We start from the raw sequence: 17,718 nt of genomic DNA, 5'->3' as shown, positions 1-17,718 counted from the left end.
TCTCTCCACAAGTTGTTACAGGAAAAGTATCAGAATCACTTTTCTGGAGACCCTGCAATGGCTCAGGTGTTCCCTCAACTTCACTTGAAACACATTTGGAAGTGTTTGACACAGGAGCAACAGAACTAATTAGCTCCCCAGCAACAGGTAGAGCTTTGGAGACTCGATGGTTAGCCTCTGCCCTCTCTACTACCTCCTGTGCTTTCTGGATGGCAATAACATTTGGGTCAGTTGAAGACAAGGGAGGAGAGATTTTAGCATGAACAGTAGAGGTTGTCTGGCTACCCTCCACCATATTTACAACTCCACCCTCACCATCCTTCCCAGCAGTTTTATCTGCAGGGTCCTGTATGGGGGTTAGCCCAATATTCTCCCCCACCTGGAGTGAAATACCCTGAGGCACTAAAAACTGAGGCTGGTTGCAGTTGCCAAATCTCAGCACCTCAGGAACACTGACTGCCCACTCTGCAGGAGTCTCATTAGGTGTCTCTTTACACTCCAAGGGAAGATCTTCCAAATGATTTTGAGGCAGATACTGCACCCCTGACTCTGTGGGGAAACCAACACTGCCATGTTCAAGGCCATGCAGACCATTAACCTCATTATTCCCCACCTGGTCTGGAGGCAAGAGTGCATGGTCTGACACCGGTTGATCGTGACCAACAGTTGGGCCAGACAATGTCACCACATGAGGAGCAGAAGTCTTGCTGTCCTTTTTACCCTTGGATGGGGGTGCCCCATCATTAACCACTGATGCCCATTCCTCAGGTACCAGCCAGTTTGATTTAAATTTCCTCTTTTTCTTGGCATCTGAAGAGGAAAGGCCACTATCTGCCCCAACCCCAACAGGTGTTGCAATCATGGGTACCCCCACACCTTCAGGGGTGCCCATAACAGGGGTACACTTTTTTGTGGTAGGAACAACTGTGACCCTGGGGGAAGCTTTGACATGTTTTCCCCCCTTCTCTTTTGCCGCAATTGTAAGACATGCTGCAGCCTTAGATGTCTTCAGTGAAGAAGGAGGAGGTTTGGATGTTGTAGAGGTGGGTTGTGTAACAGCCACCTTGAGGTTCTTTAGTGAAGGAGATATCCCCTTTGAGGACCCTGCTGAAATAGTCCCAGCAGGATAAGATGTTTTATTTGAGGCACTGGGAGCAGGAACAGGGGCTGTGGTCTCAATTTGCCCTTTGGGGCAACTCTGGCGAGTGTGCCCCAGGTTCTTGCAAAGGAAGCACCTCACTTCCTCTGTGCTGTAAAAAATTTTATACAGCACCCCTTCAAATGGAACCCCGAAAGACCCCTCAATAGTGTCTTGCCCCCGAGGTAAAAGTAGTTGCACCTGCCTTTTAAAGGAAAGGACGTGCCTCAGTCTGCTCTCCTTACATCCCAGGGGAATTCTAGACATATTTGATTTTAACTCCCCAAGGGCTTGCAGATGGGGGTACAATAAGTGGTCTTGCAGGAAGGGGGGCACATTAGATAAAACCACCCTTGTGCCCAATCCTTCTAGGGGTTCTACAGGGACATAACTCCCTCCCACTGTGATACCCCTCTGTACCAGAGTATGCACTGCAGTTAGAGTACGGGCAAAGATTATGGCTTTCCCATACATTTTACTTGCTGCCACTACTGCAGAGTGGCCCACCACTTCAGCTGCAGCCTTTATATAAGCCTCTATGCCATAAGTGCTTGACATTAGGCATCTGACCCCATGCTTCCTTGTAAGCTTCTCTACCCCAGCAGTGACTTGGCTAGGGTTGCTGCCAGTAGCTACCGCATGTGCAAATGTTTTAGCAGGGGTCACATTGGCTGCAGCAGCAGAAGTAGAGGCAATGGGGCTTTTTGACATGGGCTCTGACTGGTGTTTCCTTGCAGAGCTACAGCTGGGTTTTTCAGGTCCTTTTGCTTTAGAACCAAGAGATGTTTTTTTATAACTTTCCTTTTTATTCCCTCCCATTATTTTACACAACACCACACAAAAAGAAAGCTTTATACTATTGATTAACAAAAAAGTAAGTTTTAAGTTGAGAAGCTGTGGCAGGGAGAGGGTTAATGTGAGCAGGTGCCTGGGAGCTGCACTGCTGCTGCTGGAAAAGATTTTATATTTATACTTATATTAAATCCTTCTCCCTTTAGCTTTCTCTCCTCACAGAACTGAGTGCAAAATCAAAATATCCACTCAATCTGTACAAAAATTAAACAATTTGTGCTGAAACAAGAGAAAAATGCAAATGAAACTGACACCCAGGTGCGGGGGAGGGGTAGGGGATCTAACAGTGAGTTTGTAGCCCAGAGCAAGTGAAGGGAACTGGGCTAGGAATCACTCACCTTCAGGGTCAAAAGAAAAATCGATTTTTAGTAAAGAAAATCAACTCAAAACTTCCCAAATTTCACCCACCAAGTGGACAACACATTCACACACCAAGTGATAACAAAAAATCCTGTCTCAAACAGGAATTTCAATGCTTAAATCAGCACTAAACAGAGAGCTTTCTCCTGTGTGTTGATCTTTCATTAGCTGAAGTTACCCACAGGACTATTTGTATGCACTAACTTCATTTTGGGGCCTCTAAATGCCAGATACTTTGGTAAACCTATGAACAATGGCCACCAAACTGTTCGGAGGAACCCTGGCAATCATATTTAGGGTGCTTTTTCTTGGTGCATAACGATACATGGGTGATATGGTGCTGAGAAGTTGAAGCTTTGAGGCAATTTTCAGATATTTCACCAAAACCGACAATTGTGGGAAAGCCTTGCGACTCAGTAGTTTGGAGCAGAAAGGCATGGGTACCCATTTTAGATTTGGTAGAATGTGTACTTTCCAAAACTATATGGGTTTTGGGGGGCAAACATATATTTCTGTGTTTTTACCCCACAAAAATGCAGTCAATGTGTTGATTTTTCATTAGCTGAAGTTACCCACGGAACTGTTTGTATGCGCTAACTTTATTTTGGGGCCTCTAAATGCCAGATACTTTGGTAAACTTATGAACAATGGCCACCAAAATGTTCAGAGGAACCCTGGCAATCATATTTAGGGTGCTTTTTCTTAGTACGTAATGATACATGGGTGATATAGTGCTGGGAAGTTGAAGCTTTGAGGCAATTTTCAGATATTTCACCAAAACCGACAACTTTGGGAAAGCCTTGCGACTCAGTAGTTTGGAGCAGAAAGGCATGGGTACCCATTTTAGATTCAGTAGAATGTGTACTTTCCAAAAATATATGGGTTTGGGGGGTAAACATATATTTCTGTGTTTTTACCCCACAAAAATGCAGTCAATGTGTTGATTTCTCATTAGATGAAGTTACCTACAGGACTATTTGTCTGCGCTAACTTCATTTTGAGGCCTTTAAATGCCAGATACTTTGGTAAACCTATGAACAATGGCCACCAAACTGTTTGGAGGAATCCTGGCAATAATATTTAGGGTGCTTTTTCTTGGTGCGTAACGATACATGGGTGATATGGTGCTGAGAAGTTGAAGCTTTGAGGTAATTTTCAGATATTTCACCAAAACCGACAATTGTAGGAAAGCCTTGCGACTCAGTAGTTTGGAGCAGAAAGGCATGGGTACCCATTTTAGATTCGGTAGAATGTGTACTTTCCAAAAATATATGGGTTTGGGGGGTAAACATATATTTCTGTGTTTTTACCCCACAAAAATGCAGTCAATGTGTTGATTTTTCATTAGCTGAAGTTACCCACGGGACTGTTTGTATGCGCTAACTTCATTTTGGGGCCTCTAAATGCCAGATACTTTGGTAAACCTAGGAACAATGGCCACCAAACTGTTTGGAGGAACCCTGGCAATCATATTTAGGGTGCTTTATCTTGGTGCGTAACGATACATGGGCGATATGGTGCTGAGAAGTTGAAGCTTTGAGGCAATTTTCAGATATTTCACCAAAACCGACAATTGTGGGAAAGCCTTGCGACTCAGTAGTTTGGAGCAGAAAGGCATGGGTACCCATTTTAGATTCAGTAGAATGTGTACTTTCCAAAATATATGGGTTTTGGGGGTAAACATATATTTCTGTGTTTTTACCCCACAAAAATGCAGTCAATGTGTTGATTTTTCATTAGCTGAAGTTACCCACGGGACTGTTTGTATGCGCTAACTTCATTTTGGGGCCTCTAAATGCCAGATACTTTGGTAAACCTATGAACAATGGCCACCAAACTGTTTGGAGGAACCCTGGCAATCATATTTAGGGTGCTTTTTCTTGGTGCATAACGATACATGGGTGATATGGTGCTGAGAAGTTGAAGGTTTGAGGCAATTTTCACATATTTCACCAAAACCGACAATTGTGGGAAAGCCTTGCGACTCAGTAGTTTGGAGCAGAAAGGCATGGGTACCCATTTTAGATTCGGTAGAATGTGTACTTTCCAAAAATATATGGGTTTTGGGGGTAAACATATATTTCTGTGTTTTTACCCCACAAAAATGCAGTCAATGTGTTGATTTTTCATTAGCTGAAGTTACCCACGGGACTGTTTGTATGCGCTAACTTCATTTTGGGGCCTCTAAATGCCAGATACTTTGGTAAACCTATGAACAATGGCCACCAAAATGTTCAGAGGAACCATGGCAATCATATTTAGGGTGCTTTTTCTTAGTGCATAATGATACATGGGTGATATGGTGCTGGGAAGTTGAAGGTTTGAGGCAATTTTCACATATTTCACCAAAACCGACAATTTTGGGAAAGCCTTGCGACTCAGTAGTTTGGAGCAGAAAGGCATGGGTACCCATTTTAGATTCGGTAGAATGTGTACTTTCCAAAAATATATGGGTTTGGGGGGTAAACATATATTTCTGTGTTTTTACCCCACAAAAAATGCAGTCAATGTGTTGATTTCTCAGTAGCTGAAGTAAAGTCCTGATCAATTTGGATGTGCTAACTTCATATTGGTGTCTCTAAATGCCAGATACTTTGGTAAACCTATGCATAATGGGTATCAAACTGTTCAGTGGAACCCTGGCAATCATATTTCAGGTGCTTTTTCTTGGTACCTAATATAGTTTGGGATATGCGGAGCAGCAAAATAAAACCTTTGAAATGATTTTTCAGAATTTTGAATTTTTTTTGAAAAAACCGCTATGTTCAGACAAGCTTTTATGTTTGGTAGTTGGGAGTAGAGAGACATAGTTACCCATTTTGTAATCGGCAGAATGTGTACGTTTCAAAAATGTATGGTTTTCTGGGGTAAACCTACGGTTTCAGGAGTTTTTGCCTTGGAATCTAAAGCATGCCGTTTTCTGCCTTAGTGCTTTCAAAATTCGGCAATATACTGCCGGGAGTTTTTGAGGTACAGAAGTCCTAAATCTCCCTAAAACTATACATATCTGGTATTGGCACGTTCGAGAGACATAAGGCTTTCCAAATCAGTTGGATTTTCATCCGTAAAATGAAATATTTTTCTGGTATAAATTGATATACGATGAAAAATGGTAATTTTTCATTTTTTTTTGGTATTTAGCACTATAAATTTTTTTGCACAGGTGGTAATACATGAAAACTCAGGCAGATTTAGAAAGCTCAGTTTCTACCGAAAAAAACAATGTATAGTTTTCCTAGGTAAACTATAGGTTTCCCCTCAGAAAATGCCCCTAAAGTGAGAGAGCACAAAATGTTTCAAAAACGGCTGGCATTTCGCGTAACCAAAATGTGAAATTCTGCTGGCACTTAAAGGGTTAAAATATTTTCTCACAAAGGTGATATATAGGTCCAGGTCAACAGATCAGTCAATTTATCTTTAGGATATGACTACAATCCAGTTTTTTGTTCTAACTGTTTTACTACAAAATAAACTAAGTGGCTCAGGAATATATAGATATAGGCCACTAAAGGGATTTTACAGCTTTGTAGAAACTTATATCTTTAGGATCTGAATGATATTATATTGTTTGTAAACACATAGACAGTGTATAGATGTGTTTAGATGCATATTTGCATATATTGATCAATGACTGATGTACTATGCATTAACTTTATTTAGTCTTTATTTTAAGGCTGCAACATAATATATATTAAAGAAGCTGAACACGCTCATAGTATGCAGATAAGGAGCTATTTTAATGCATTGTGTACGTACATGTACCTAACATCTAGGGAGGTCTGCACCACCATTGCAGCGCCTGGATTTTAGGTAGTGCGAACGTAAAGCTTGTCTAAGCTCCATCACTTTCCATGCACATTATAAAAACAATTACAACTATAACTTCATGGCATCTAGAGGCTCAGGCATAAGGTCTATGGAAAGTGCCTCAGCTGTAAAATAAAACACAACCTTGTACAGTAGTAGCACCAATCTTATGTAAAAATACTGTAATCACAGTAAATTAAATAATACTTGCTGTTAATTCTTTTTTCCAAGCTGGATCTCGAGCATCTTATACTAGCCAGCACAGTCATTTGGGCTCTGAGATAAGGTCTTTGCAGTCCCCAGAGCATCATATAGATCCCATTTATGAAGATCGGGTGTATCAGAAGCCACCTATGAGAAGCCTCAGCCAAAGCCAGGGAGATCCATTACTACCAGCACACACCAGTTCATATCGAACAAACACAGGTAAGTGCAACAGATGTTCTCTGTTCTGCAAGATGTTAATGCTTATAAGATTCTGTAACTTGATTGTATAATAGTTGATGCTTTGATCTGAACGTTATTTCCAACAATGTGCGTGTGTGTGTGTGTGTGTATATATATATATATATATGTATAAACACACATATATACATATAAATATATATGTATTAAAAGTTCTTTCAGGTGGCCCACTAAAAGGAAGAATTGTTTTCAAACTTATCGTATTTCTTCTTTTCTGACCACTCTCCATATCAGCATTACAATCGGGAGGCTCCTCCCATCCCATCCTCGCCCATAGACCAGATCATCCCTCCCCCTAAAGTTTTAAATGTACCAAGGGAATACCCCTACCTTGTCTAATACCAAGTTCTAGTCCTGCAGGAGTGGGTCATCTCCATATCAGCATTACAATTGGATGTACCAAGCAATGCAACTCAACTGAGTGGGAACAAACCACAGGACAATGAGCTGCTGAAAATTAGTTTACTGAGAAAAATGCCAGATGGCCTCCTGCAGCAAAGGCATGACTGCTGTAAGTAGACAAATCCAACTGATAATGTCTAACAAAGGTTCGGATTGATGACCACGATGCAACCTTACAAATCTGCGTTGTAGGCACCTCTGCCAATGAAGTTAAAACTGCCCTCGTAGAATGTGCCCTCAAACCCTCAGGAGCTAGCTTGCCTTGGGTCTGATGGGCTTTGGAGAGACATATAGACATCCATCTGCTGATGGTGGGAACTGCGGCTGCCTGTCCTTTTCTGCTTCCCACTGGGATGACGAATAAACTGTTAGATTTCATGAAACAATTCGACACCTCTAGGTATCGTCTCAGGCAACACACCGGGTCAACCATTTGGAGATCCTTGGAGCTCTGAATATTCGTAGAAAAAATGGGTAGAGTCACTTCTTTCCTTAAATGAAAGGTTGAGACAACCTTGGGGAGAAATGACTTCCCTGGCTTAAGAACCACTCCCACTCTCCTACCCCACATGCTGAGGCTATGGCTAGCAAGAACAGCATCTTGGGAATGAGATACCAGGTGACGACAGATTTAAGGGGCTCGAGCTAAGCTAGACTCCAAGCTAGAAGCACTTTGTTCGTGGGAGGACGAACTTTAAGGGCTGCCTTGAAAAATCTTTTAAACAAGGGCTTTGGACCAAGCTTTTCCAGATAAGGCCGAGAGAACTGAGGCATGGACCTTGAGAGTTCTATACTGCAGGTCTTTGTCTAGAACAGACTGAAGGAAACCCAATACTTGGGAAAGAGAACCTACATCCCCAGTGTCTTCATTCTTGGAGCACCAAGACAGGAAGCATTCCCATATTCTGTAGGTGGAAGAAGTGGAGGGTTTCCTTGCCTTAAGAAGAATCTCCACCACCTTCTGAGGTAAACCTAGCCCTGTCAATCTCGTGTGCTCAGCTTCCAAGCCTGAAGAGACAGAGCTGCTGGGTTTGGGTAAAGGAGGGAACCTTGGCATAACAGATGCCTTCTCCTGGAAAGAGGCCATGGAGGACCCATCGATAGAGGATACCAAGGCATTTAAGACCAATTCGGAGCAACCAGGATCAAGTACGCCTTGTCCTGAATGGTCTTCAGGAGGACTTTTAGAATGAGATTGAATTTTAGAATGAGAGTGAATGGAGGAAAGCCATAGGCTAGGTTGAATGACCAAGGCTGTGTCCAACCCCTTAGTCGCTGGACAAAACTTCCTGGAGAAGAAAGCTGGAAGCCTGTATTGATATTTGTTGTGAAAAGGTTGATCTCCTGAACCTCCCATCTCTCCACCAACATCTGAAAAACCTCCTGATTCAAGGTCCATTCGTGATTCGACATAGTGTTGATAAAATCCACTTCTTGATTGTTCATCCCAGGAAGATAGTCAGAGGTCAGCAAGTAGAGATTCTTCTCTGCCCAATCCAGGATCAGTTGGATCTCCTGAAGTGGAGACCGGCTCTTGGTACCTCCCTGTCTCTTGATGTAGGCTACTGCAGTTGTATTGTCTATCAGAAGCTTGACTGCTGACCCCTGTAGAACTCTGACGAAAGAACGCAGTGCTAACTTTGCTGCTCTATAGGAGAGGGAGGGAGGGAACCCCGATTTGGTGCGAGGGCCCCTGGTCTGAGATGGTGGAAAGCCAATTTTCGTAGAACTTTGTCAATCTGTGTAACGGGCCCGAAGGCACAGTAATAGTGTAGACCAAAGAGGAGACCAAACCAGGTTCGAGGTACAAAGAGGGTTTATCCAAAGAATCGTCAAAATACAGGCAAATAGGTCAGACCAGGCAGAAGACAAGCAGAATCGAAGAACAGGCAGAAGTCGGTACACAAGAATCAAAATAGACAATAACACCCAGGAACTCTGTAGCAGGAACCTATAGTTGGGCAAGGACTGGAAGGGAAAGTACGTTTAAATAGTCTCTGGGTTGGCGCCAAATTTTGACGCGCTTGCGTCAGACGCAGACGCCAGCGTCCTCACGCTGACGCCTCGACGCCGGCGCCCGATTCTGACGCCGGCGTCCGTTCCGTCGCCGACGACCAATCCTGGAGTGGGAAGAAGGTGAGGTCATAGACCTATGCCCAGCAGGAGCCATGTGGTGAGGCAGGTGGTCGCCATCTTGGACGCCATCTTGAAGACCTGAGGTAGATTCCATTACAGTACCCCCCTCCTTAGGGGGGCCTCAGGACCACCGAGTCTAGGGGAGAGAGGGAATAGTTTATGGAATCTACGAACCAAGATGGGCGCATGGACATCTGAGCTCCTGACCCAGGAGCACTTCTCGGGACCGAACCCCTTCCACTCGATGAGATATTGAAGAGTGCCCCTGGAAAGACGAGAGTCCAAGATCCTCTTCAGCTCGAATTCCTGGTGATCGTCAACCAGGACTGGAGCTGGGGAAGAAGAAGAAGAAGAAAAAGACACAGCAGGCTTAAGGAGAGAGACATGGAAGGCATTCGGGATCCGCATCTCTGGAGGGAGTTGAAGACAAACCGCCACCGGATTGATGATTTCAATGACAGGAAAGGGACCAATGAATCTGGGACCAAGCTTTGGGGTAGGAATCTTCAGGCGGATGTTACGAGTGGAAAGCCAAACTTTGTCACCAGGAGCATAGGGTGGAGCGGAAATCCTCTTCTTGTCGGCAAACCTCTTCTGGACCAGGGAGCTCTTCTGCAGATTAGAGGCAACAGCAGCCCAAATAGCCATCATGTGGGCAGCCTGATCGTTGGCGGCAGGAACATTGGTGAGGAGAAGATCCAGAGGGAACGCCAATGGATTCTGACCGTAGACACAGAAGAAAGGGGACTGATGCAAGGAAGAATGTAAAGCGTTGTTATTGGCGAACTCAGCCCAGGGAAGGAGATCCGACCAGTCGTCTTGGCACAGGGAAACATGGCAGCGAAGAAACTGTTCCAAAGCCTGGTTCACTCTCTCAGCGGCTCCATTGGACTGTGGGTGATAGGCAGAAGAAAATTGCAAAGAAATGTTGAGAGCTTTGCACAAGGATCTCCAGAATCTAGACACGAATTGTGAGCCACGGTCAGAGACGATCTCGGCAGGAAACCCATGGAGACGAAAAATATGTTGGATGAAAAGCTTGGAAAGTTCAGGAGCAGAGGGAAGTTTGCGGAGGGGAATGAAATGAGCCATTTTGCTGAACCTGTCAACGACAACCCAGATAACAGTGTGACCGGAGGAGACAGGCAGATCCACAATAAAATCCATGGCAAGATGAGTCCAAGGACGAGATGGAATGGGTAATGGAAGAAGGAGTCCTTTGGGAGGAGAATGTCCAGACTTGGAAATGGCACAGATGGTACAAGAAGAAACAAAGTCTTTGACATCCTTTCTCATGGATGGCCACCACACCAGGCGAGAAAGGAGTTCGGTAGTCTTCTCCACTCCGGGATGGCCGGCCTGTTTGGAACTGTGTGCCTGGGATAGGATAGACTGGCGACAATCAGGTGGAACAAAGGCAACCCCTAGAGGAATATTGTCAGGAGCAGAAGCTTGAGCGGAAAGGATTTGCGAAGCCAAGGAGGGAAATAGGGCAGCGACGATCTTGGAGGAAGGCACAATGGGTTCAGGATCTTCGGAGCAGGGAACTTCAGGAACAAAACTTCTTGACAAAGCATCAGCCTTACTATTTCTAGAGCCAGGACGAAAGGTGATGACGAAGTTAAAACGGGAGAAGAACAGTGACCATCTGGCTTGTCGAGGATTCAAACGTTTGAGGGACTGGATAAATTCAAGGTTCTTATGGTCTGTAAAGATGGTCACGGGAATGGAGGATCCCTCCAGTAAATGTCTCCACTCCTCCAGGGCGAGTTTCACTGCCAATAACTCACGATTTCCCACATCGTAGTTCTGCTCGGAGGAGGAAAATTTCTTAGAGAAGAATGCACAGGGATGTAATTTCCCATCCAAGGATGATCTCTGTGACAAGACAGCTCCAACTCCCACATCTGAGGCGTCGACTTCGAGGAAGAAGGGAAGAAGAAGTTCGGGGTGTCTGAGAATAGGTGCAGAAGAAAAGGCAGTTTTCAAGGATTCAAAGGCTTCCAAGGCTAGAGGAGGCCAGTGCTGTGGTTTACCCCCTTTGCGGATAAGGGCCAGGATAGGAGAGATCTTGGAAGAGAAACCTTTAATAAATTGTCTGTAATAGTTGGCAAAGCCAATAAATCTCTGGATAGCCTTGACACTCGTGGGGAGGGGCCAATCAAGAATTGCTGAAACCTTGGCTGGATCCATCTTGAAACCCTGCTGGGAGATGATGTACCCAAGAAAAGGGATGGAGGACACTTCAAACGAACACTTTTCCAATTTAGCGAAGAGATTATTCTTTCTTAGGCGAAGAAGAACTTCCTTCACTTGGGAGCGATGCTCGTGGAGATTTTTGGAAAAGACAAGAATGTCATCCAGATAGACGACAACACTTTGCCCCAACAGATCTCTGAATATATCATTTACGAACTCTTGGAAGACCGCGGGGGCATTACATAGTCCAAACGGCATGACTAGATATTCATAATGCCCGTCTCGGGTATTGAAGGCGGTCTTCCATTCGTCCCCTTCACGAACTCTAATGAGGTTATAGGCACCCCGAAGATCCAGCTTAGTGAAGATCTTGGCCCCTCTTAACTGATCGAAGAGTTCGGAGATTAGGGGGAGAGGGTAACGGTTTTTAATGGTGATTTTGTTTAACCCCCTATAGTCGATGCATGGTCGCAGACCTCCGTCCTTCTTTTCGACAAAGAAAAATCCAGCACCAGCAGGGGAGGAAGAAGGGCGGATGAAGCCTCTTTGGAGATTCTCCTGAATGTAGGTCTTCATGGCAGCCGTCTCAGAAGGGGAAAGAGGATAGGTGCGACCCCGGGGAGGCATGGAACCAGGAAGAAGTTCAACCGGACAGTCATAGGGTCGATGAGGAGGAAGGGTCTCTGCAGAGCCCTTATTGAAGACATCAGCAAAATCTTGATAGACGGATGGAAGAGACAACTTGGAAGAAACAGAAGAAACCTTGATAAGGGGTACAGCAGGCAAACAGTTCCGTTGGCAATAGGGGCTCCAGCGGGAGACTTGAGAGGAGGACCAGTCAATGACTGGATTATGGGTGCACAACCAGGGAAGCCCCAAAACGAGTGGAGTTGAAGGGCAATCGATGAGTAGAAAGGCCAATCTCTCCAGATGCATGGTGCCCACTCTAAGAGAAAGTTCAGCGGTGGTTTGAGAAATAATGGCCGAAGACAGAGGGCGGTCATCAATAGCCAACACCCGCAGAGGAGAGGCCAAGGGTTGTAGGGGAACCGCATGACGAGCAGCAAAAACCCTGTCCATGAAATTTCCGGCAGCACCAGAGTCCAGGAAAGCTTGCACTGGGATCTTCTGGGAACCGAATTGGATCTGTGCTGGAAGAAGGAAGCGTTGAGTAGAGGGTTGGGGAGAATGACAAACACCACCCAGATAGGTCTCCCCAAACCTACCTAGGTGCTGGCGTTTCCCGGCTTCACAGGACACTCATGGGCGAAGTGCGATTTGCCCCCACAATACAGGCATAGGCCGGCAGCCCTTCTCCGTAGCTTCTCCTGTTCGGAAAGACGAGCCCGTCTGATCTGCATGGGTTCCTCAGTAGATGGAGCAGAGGAAGCAGAAGCCGCAGGAGTAGGAGAGGGGAAAGCAGAAGCCGGATTGAAAAGTAGGGGTCTCTGGAAGCGAGGAGCCAGGGTGGATTGGAACCGGGGATACTTCTTCGAACGCTCTCTGTCGAGCTCGAGTTGAAATTCCCTCTGCCGGGTGTCAACCTTTATAGCCAGCGCCACCAGATCCTCCCACCGAGAAGGAATTTCCCGGGAGACCAAGTCGTTTTTGATCCGCATGGCTAGGCCGTTGTAGAAGGCGGCATGGTACCCATCATTGTTCCAGGTGGTCTCCGCAACTAGGGTGCGGAACTCAATAGCGTACTCTGGAACAGAGCGAGTGCCTTGCTGGATCTGGAACAGGCGAGCAGAGGATGCCATAGCTCGACCAGGGGCATCAAAGACGACCCGAAGTTCACGGATGAAGGCACTGGCGTTGTCAATCAAAGGGTCCCCCTTCTCCCACAGAGGTGATGCCCACTCCAAAGCCTTCCCCTGCAGGCGAGTAATCATGTACCCCACTTTAGCTCGTTCGGATACAAACTGACCTGGCAGCAGGGCGAACTGGATCTCGCACTGGTTGATGAAACCTCTGCATGCATCAGGATCGCCGCTGTAAAGGGGAGGTGCAGGAATGCGAGGTTCCGAAGGCTGAAGTGGGCTTGCAGCAACGGCCACAGGGACCGGGGCCACAGGTGACAATGCCGACAACTTGTCCAGAATAGCTTCAAGAGCCTGACCGAAGTGTGACTGCTGGGCTTCGTATGACTGCATGCGGGAAGCCAGACCGCGGATAGCACCACCGACATCAGGTGGAGCTGGAGTCTCCTCCGAAGGGTCCATCGCCCAACTATACTGTAACGGGCCCGAAGGCACAGTAATAGTGTAGACCAAAGAGGAGACCAGACCAGGTTCGAGGTACAAGAGGGTTTATCCAAAGAATCGTCAAAATACAGGCAAATAGGTCAGACCAGGCAGAAGACAAGCAGAATCGAAGAACAGGCAGAAGTCGGTACACAAGAATCAAAATAGACAATAACACCCAGGAACTCTGTAGCAGGAACCTATAGTTGGGCAAGGACTGGAAGGGAAAGTACGTTTAAATAGTCTCTGGGTTGGCGCCAAATTTTGACGCGCTTGCGTCAGACGCAGACGCCAGCGTCCTCACGCTGACGTCTCGACGCCGGCGCCCGATTCTGACGCCGGCGTCCGTTCCGTCGCCGACGACCAATCCTGGAGTGGGAAGAAGGTGAGGTCATAGACCTGTGCCCAGCAGGAGCCATGTGGTGAGGCAGGTGGTCGCCATCTTGGACGCCATCTTGAAGACCTGAGGTAGATTCCATTACAATCTGGCCCCTACCATCCCTAAAGGAGATGGATAGTCAGGAGGACTTTTTAGTAAACTGGGAAGATTTTGCCTTATCACCTCCTGGAAGGCTGCTTGACCCTCCATGAAGAAGACTTGTGACCCTTCTGACCTAGAGGACTGCTGAGTGGGCCTTGTCCTTCCAGAGTGCCTGAAAAATGGAGGGTTGGAAATGGACAGATCTTTGCTTCTTTTTAGCCTGAGGCAAAAATACACTTTTTCCATGGAGGCCTTTAGCACCAAAGGGCACGATGAGCCCCAACCGAAATAGCCATGGAATGGGCTACTAGCCTGGTTAAATCCACAGCTCCCTTTGAAATAAAACTTATGGCCAACTTGAGTTGAGCTAGACTAGCAGAGACCTCCTTCTTGTCAACCCCTTCCGAAAGGGCTCTGTCAATGCTATCTATCCAGAATGACTTAGCTTTTGCAACTGATACCAAAGTTACCGCTGGTTTGCAGGCTGCCCCAGCCACTAGAGAACCTTTTCTAAGGTCCAAATCCACATGCCTGTCCATGGGGTCTTTCAAGGCTGAACAATCATCAGTCGGCAGGGTGGTCATTTTTGCTAAGTGAATAACTGCAGGGTCCACCGAAGGAGGGACACTCCAATCCTTGACCTTGAGTCTTTAAAAGGGTACAACTTGGAAAACCTTGTCCCTTGAGAGATAAAAGACACCTTTTTGGCAGACTTCTGCCACTCAGTCTTAATGAGATCCGAGACTTTCTGGAATAGGGGAAAACTCCTTAAGGGAGTTGGCAGCACTTTTAGGGGTTTAGCCCCTTTCCTCTCTTCCTCCACACCAAGAGTCTCACAGCTTTGATAAGTGGAGAAACAAGAGATAAGTCAAAGGATTCTGTGGAAAGAGTCTCTTCATCCGAATCTTGCAAGGCATCGGATAGGACTTCTGCAGAAGGGCATTCAGACTGTGAAATGGTGGAGTGTCCCCTTGCAGACTCAGCAGGGACTAGGCCCGAAGGACCCGAGGCTGAGTTGCAAAAATCTTTCCAGCATGGACCACAAAATTCTTGTGGAGTGTCCCCTTGCAGACTCAGCAGGGACTAGGCCCGAAGGACCCGAGGCTGAGTTGCAAAAATCTTTCCAGCATGGACCACAAAATTCTTTGCCCCGCAGAGGAGTGTTAAAGTATCCTACGCACTCTGGAGAGGCTGAATGTATGGCCTTATTTCCCCGCTTCCTGGAAAATCCAAGAAAGAAGGGACCTAACTTGGAGGGCAGAGGCACCTGAGGCTGAGGAATCCATGACTAAGGACAAGAAGAACCTGAGCCAAGCCATGAGAGTGAGATACAAAAACCCCTCTATCCCTGAGACATACCAAGAGCAAGCGCAGCCTGACACAGAAGGAAAAACATGGAAAGGAGGGGGGAAGCCTAACCCGAACCACCAGGCAGAAACACCAGTGAATGAAATTGTGCCGTGAAAAGTCACAAATAGTGATGGGTGAATTTATTCGCCAGGCGCAAATTCGGCGTTTCGCCGCCAGCGAATAAATTCGCGAAACGGCCGCGAAAATTTTTTTTCCGAAAAAACGGACGCCGGCGCCAAAAACGGGCGCCGGCGTCAAAAACTAGACGCCGGCGCAATTTTGCGAATTTTTCGCCGTTTCGCAAATTTTCGCGCGAAATTCGCGAATTTTACGGTGAAGCGAAACGGCCCAAATTCGCCCATCACTAGTCACAAATTAAAAGTCGCGGTCCAGAAGTGATTTTGGTTTTGGGTGCACTTTCCCTGTGCACCCAAAACCAAAATGTCCAATGCGTACATGAAAGGGAAGCACATGTTGCAATAGAACGCTGAAGTCTTTGTTAAGGACACCTCCCCCAAAGCACGTGTGGCAGGGCAGCCCAGCCCAGACACCATCTTGGAGGAGGGCAGCCAACCTGAGGCATAGAACCTCGGGAGAAGAGGAAGAAGGATTCCTTGTAACACAGGCAACCTTAATGGGCACCTCCATGTCACGCCTCATAGAATGAGGCATGAGACAGCAACTTTGTAAGGCTAAAAGCTGTCACAAGACAGACACCTGCTAGATCCATAACTTCACAAGAGAAGGTGGAAGGTGAAGCACTCTGCCGGGATTCACCTAGTGGGGCTCAATCCAACCCAGGGAATAAAAGCCAAGCTAAGTATGACCCTGTGGTCTGAGCAAGGACAGAAAGAAAAAAGACAAGGTAGGGGTGTTCCCTTGGTAAATTTAAAACGTCAGGGGGAGGGACAATCTGGTTTATGGTTGGGGATGGGAGGAGCCTCCCAATTGTAATGCTGATATGGAGTGGACAGGAAATAGCTTTTTTTCACTTCTGTTATTATGCTAGTGCAAAAAGGTGTTTTGAGGTATGCACAAAGGGGATGTCATTTATAAACTCTGTGCAACGCAAAATAATTTGCAAGTTGAACATATTTGCCCTGCATATGTTTATATGTATAAAGCTGGACAAGACTGGTGCATGTGCAAACAAAATTGGACATTTTTTATTCACACTGTGATCGTCCTTAAGAGCTTTTTAAATATGGCATAAGCAGCATTATAGCAAATTATGTATATTTATGCAAATACTCTGCTCGCGAGGTATGCCACAATTTTTGTGGCAGAAAAACATTGACTAAACAGTATCACAAATTGTAAATTGATATTCCCGTTATATTGCCATCAAAGTTACCATCATACAATTTAATTTGCCAGCCATTTCCAGATATTTGTACACAATGCACATCTCCCCATGAATTGCAAAAAAACAGGCAAAGCAGTGCAATATTTGAACAATTCAGGAAAAACATTTACGAAACAATTATATGTAAATAAGTATGATCTGAGAGAAGTTTATAAATGACCCCCAGAAACTGACAATAAATGTTGCAACCGAATGTAAACGCTAATCCACAAAGACAAATTTTTCAGCAGTGTTTTCTCTTTGTTCCTGCTTATTTTTACTATAATCAGATGCAAAGCAGACAGGAGGTGCAAATAGTGTTCTAGGAAGAGATTACACGTTGCTATGGGGGGGAGATGTGAGTGAGAAGGAAACACTGTGGACTGTTTGGAAACTGAAGCTGCAACAAAGCAGGGCAGGCAGGATCCACGCCCCATCTAATGGACTGACCCATTTCAGATTGCTGTATGTAATTACCATTCACACAATCTGTCGGAGAGGGTATAAGCTGTATTTCAACAAAAATAGTCCACTGGAGATCCTTGTATCCATGGCAAATGTAGACATTTTTAAAGTGCATGGCACAATATGTTTCGGATTTAAACTAGTCCTTTCTCAGGAGAAGCAGTTTTAATCATCAATCTTTTAAATGCTTTTAGAATGGAAATCCACTTTAACCAAGTGCTTACTCATACCATCCCATTTACACTTTTTCTTTACTACAATACTACAATAATTCTGGTACAGATATGGGATCTATTATCCAGAATGCTTGGGATGTGAAGTGTTACATAATTTGGATCACAATACATTAACTTAAGTTAAAGCACTTTTTTAACTTTAAATAAAACCAGTATGTTTGTTTGCCGCCAATATGGAACTACAGTTTGCAGCTTAGTTAGGATCAAGTACAAGGTACTGTTTTTTACTACAGGAAAAA

The 17,718-nt window shown here is 45.5% G+C and overlaps 1 protein-coding gene across 10 annotated transcripts in view; it reads left to right on the top strand.

Moving 5' to 3' along the window:
* LOC108718510 (catenin delta-2) overlaps positions 1 to 17,718 on the top strand; it is a 757,810-nt gene that overhangs the window by 479,506 nt on the left and 260,586 nt on the right. For all 10 annotated transcript variants that reach the window (XM_041566188.1, XM_041566184.1, XM_041566181.1 and 7 more), the window contains one exon: positions 6,389 to 6,583. In XM_041566188.1, the coding sequence (XP_041422122.1) occupies positions 6,389 to 6,583 (195 nt within the window). The remainder of the gene's footprint in view (positions 1 to 6,388; positions 6,584 to 17,718) is intronic.

Source organism: Xenopus laevis, chromosome 6L (genome assembly GCF_017654675.1).
Source record: "Xenopus laevis strain J_2021 chromosome 6L, Xenopus_laevis_v10.1, whole genome shotgun sequence".
NCBI classification, from domain to species: domain Eukaryota; kingdom Metazoa; phylum Chordata; class Amphibia; order Anura; family Pipidae; genus Xenopus; species Xenopus laevis.
Note: the sequence above shows the minus strand (reverse complement) of the source record. Positions and strands in the feature narration are given on the sequence as shown.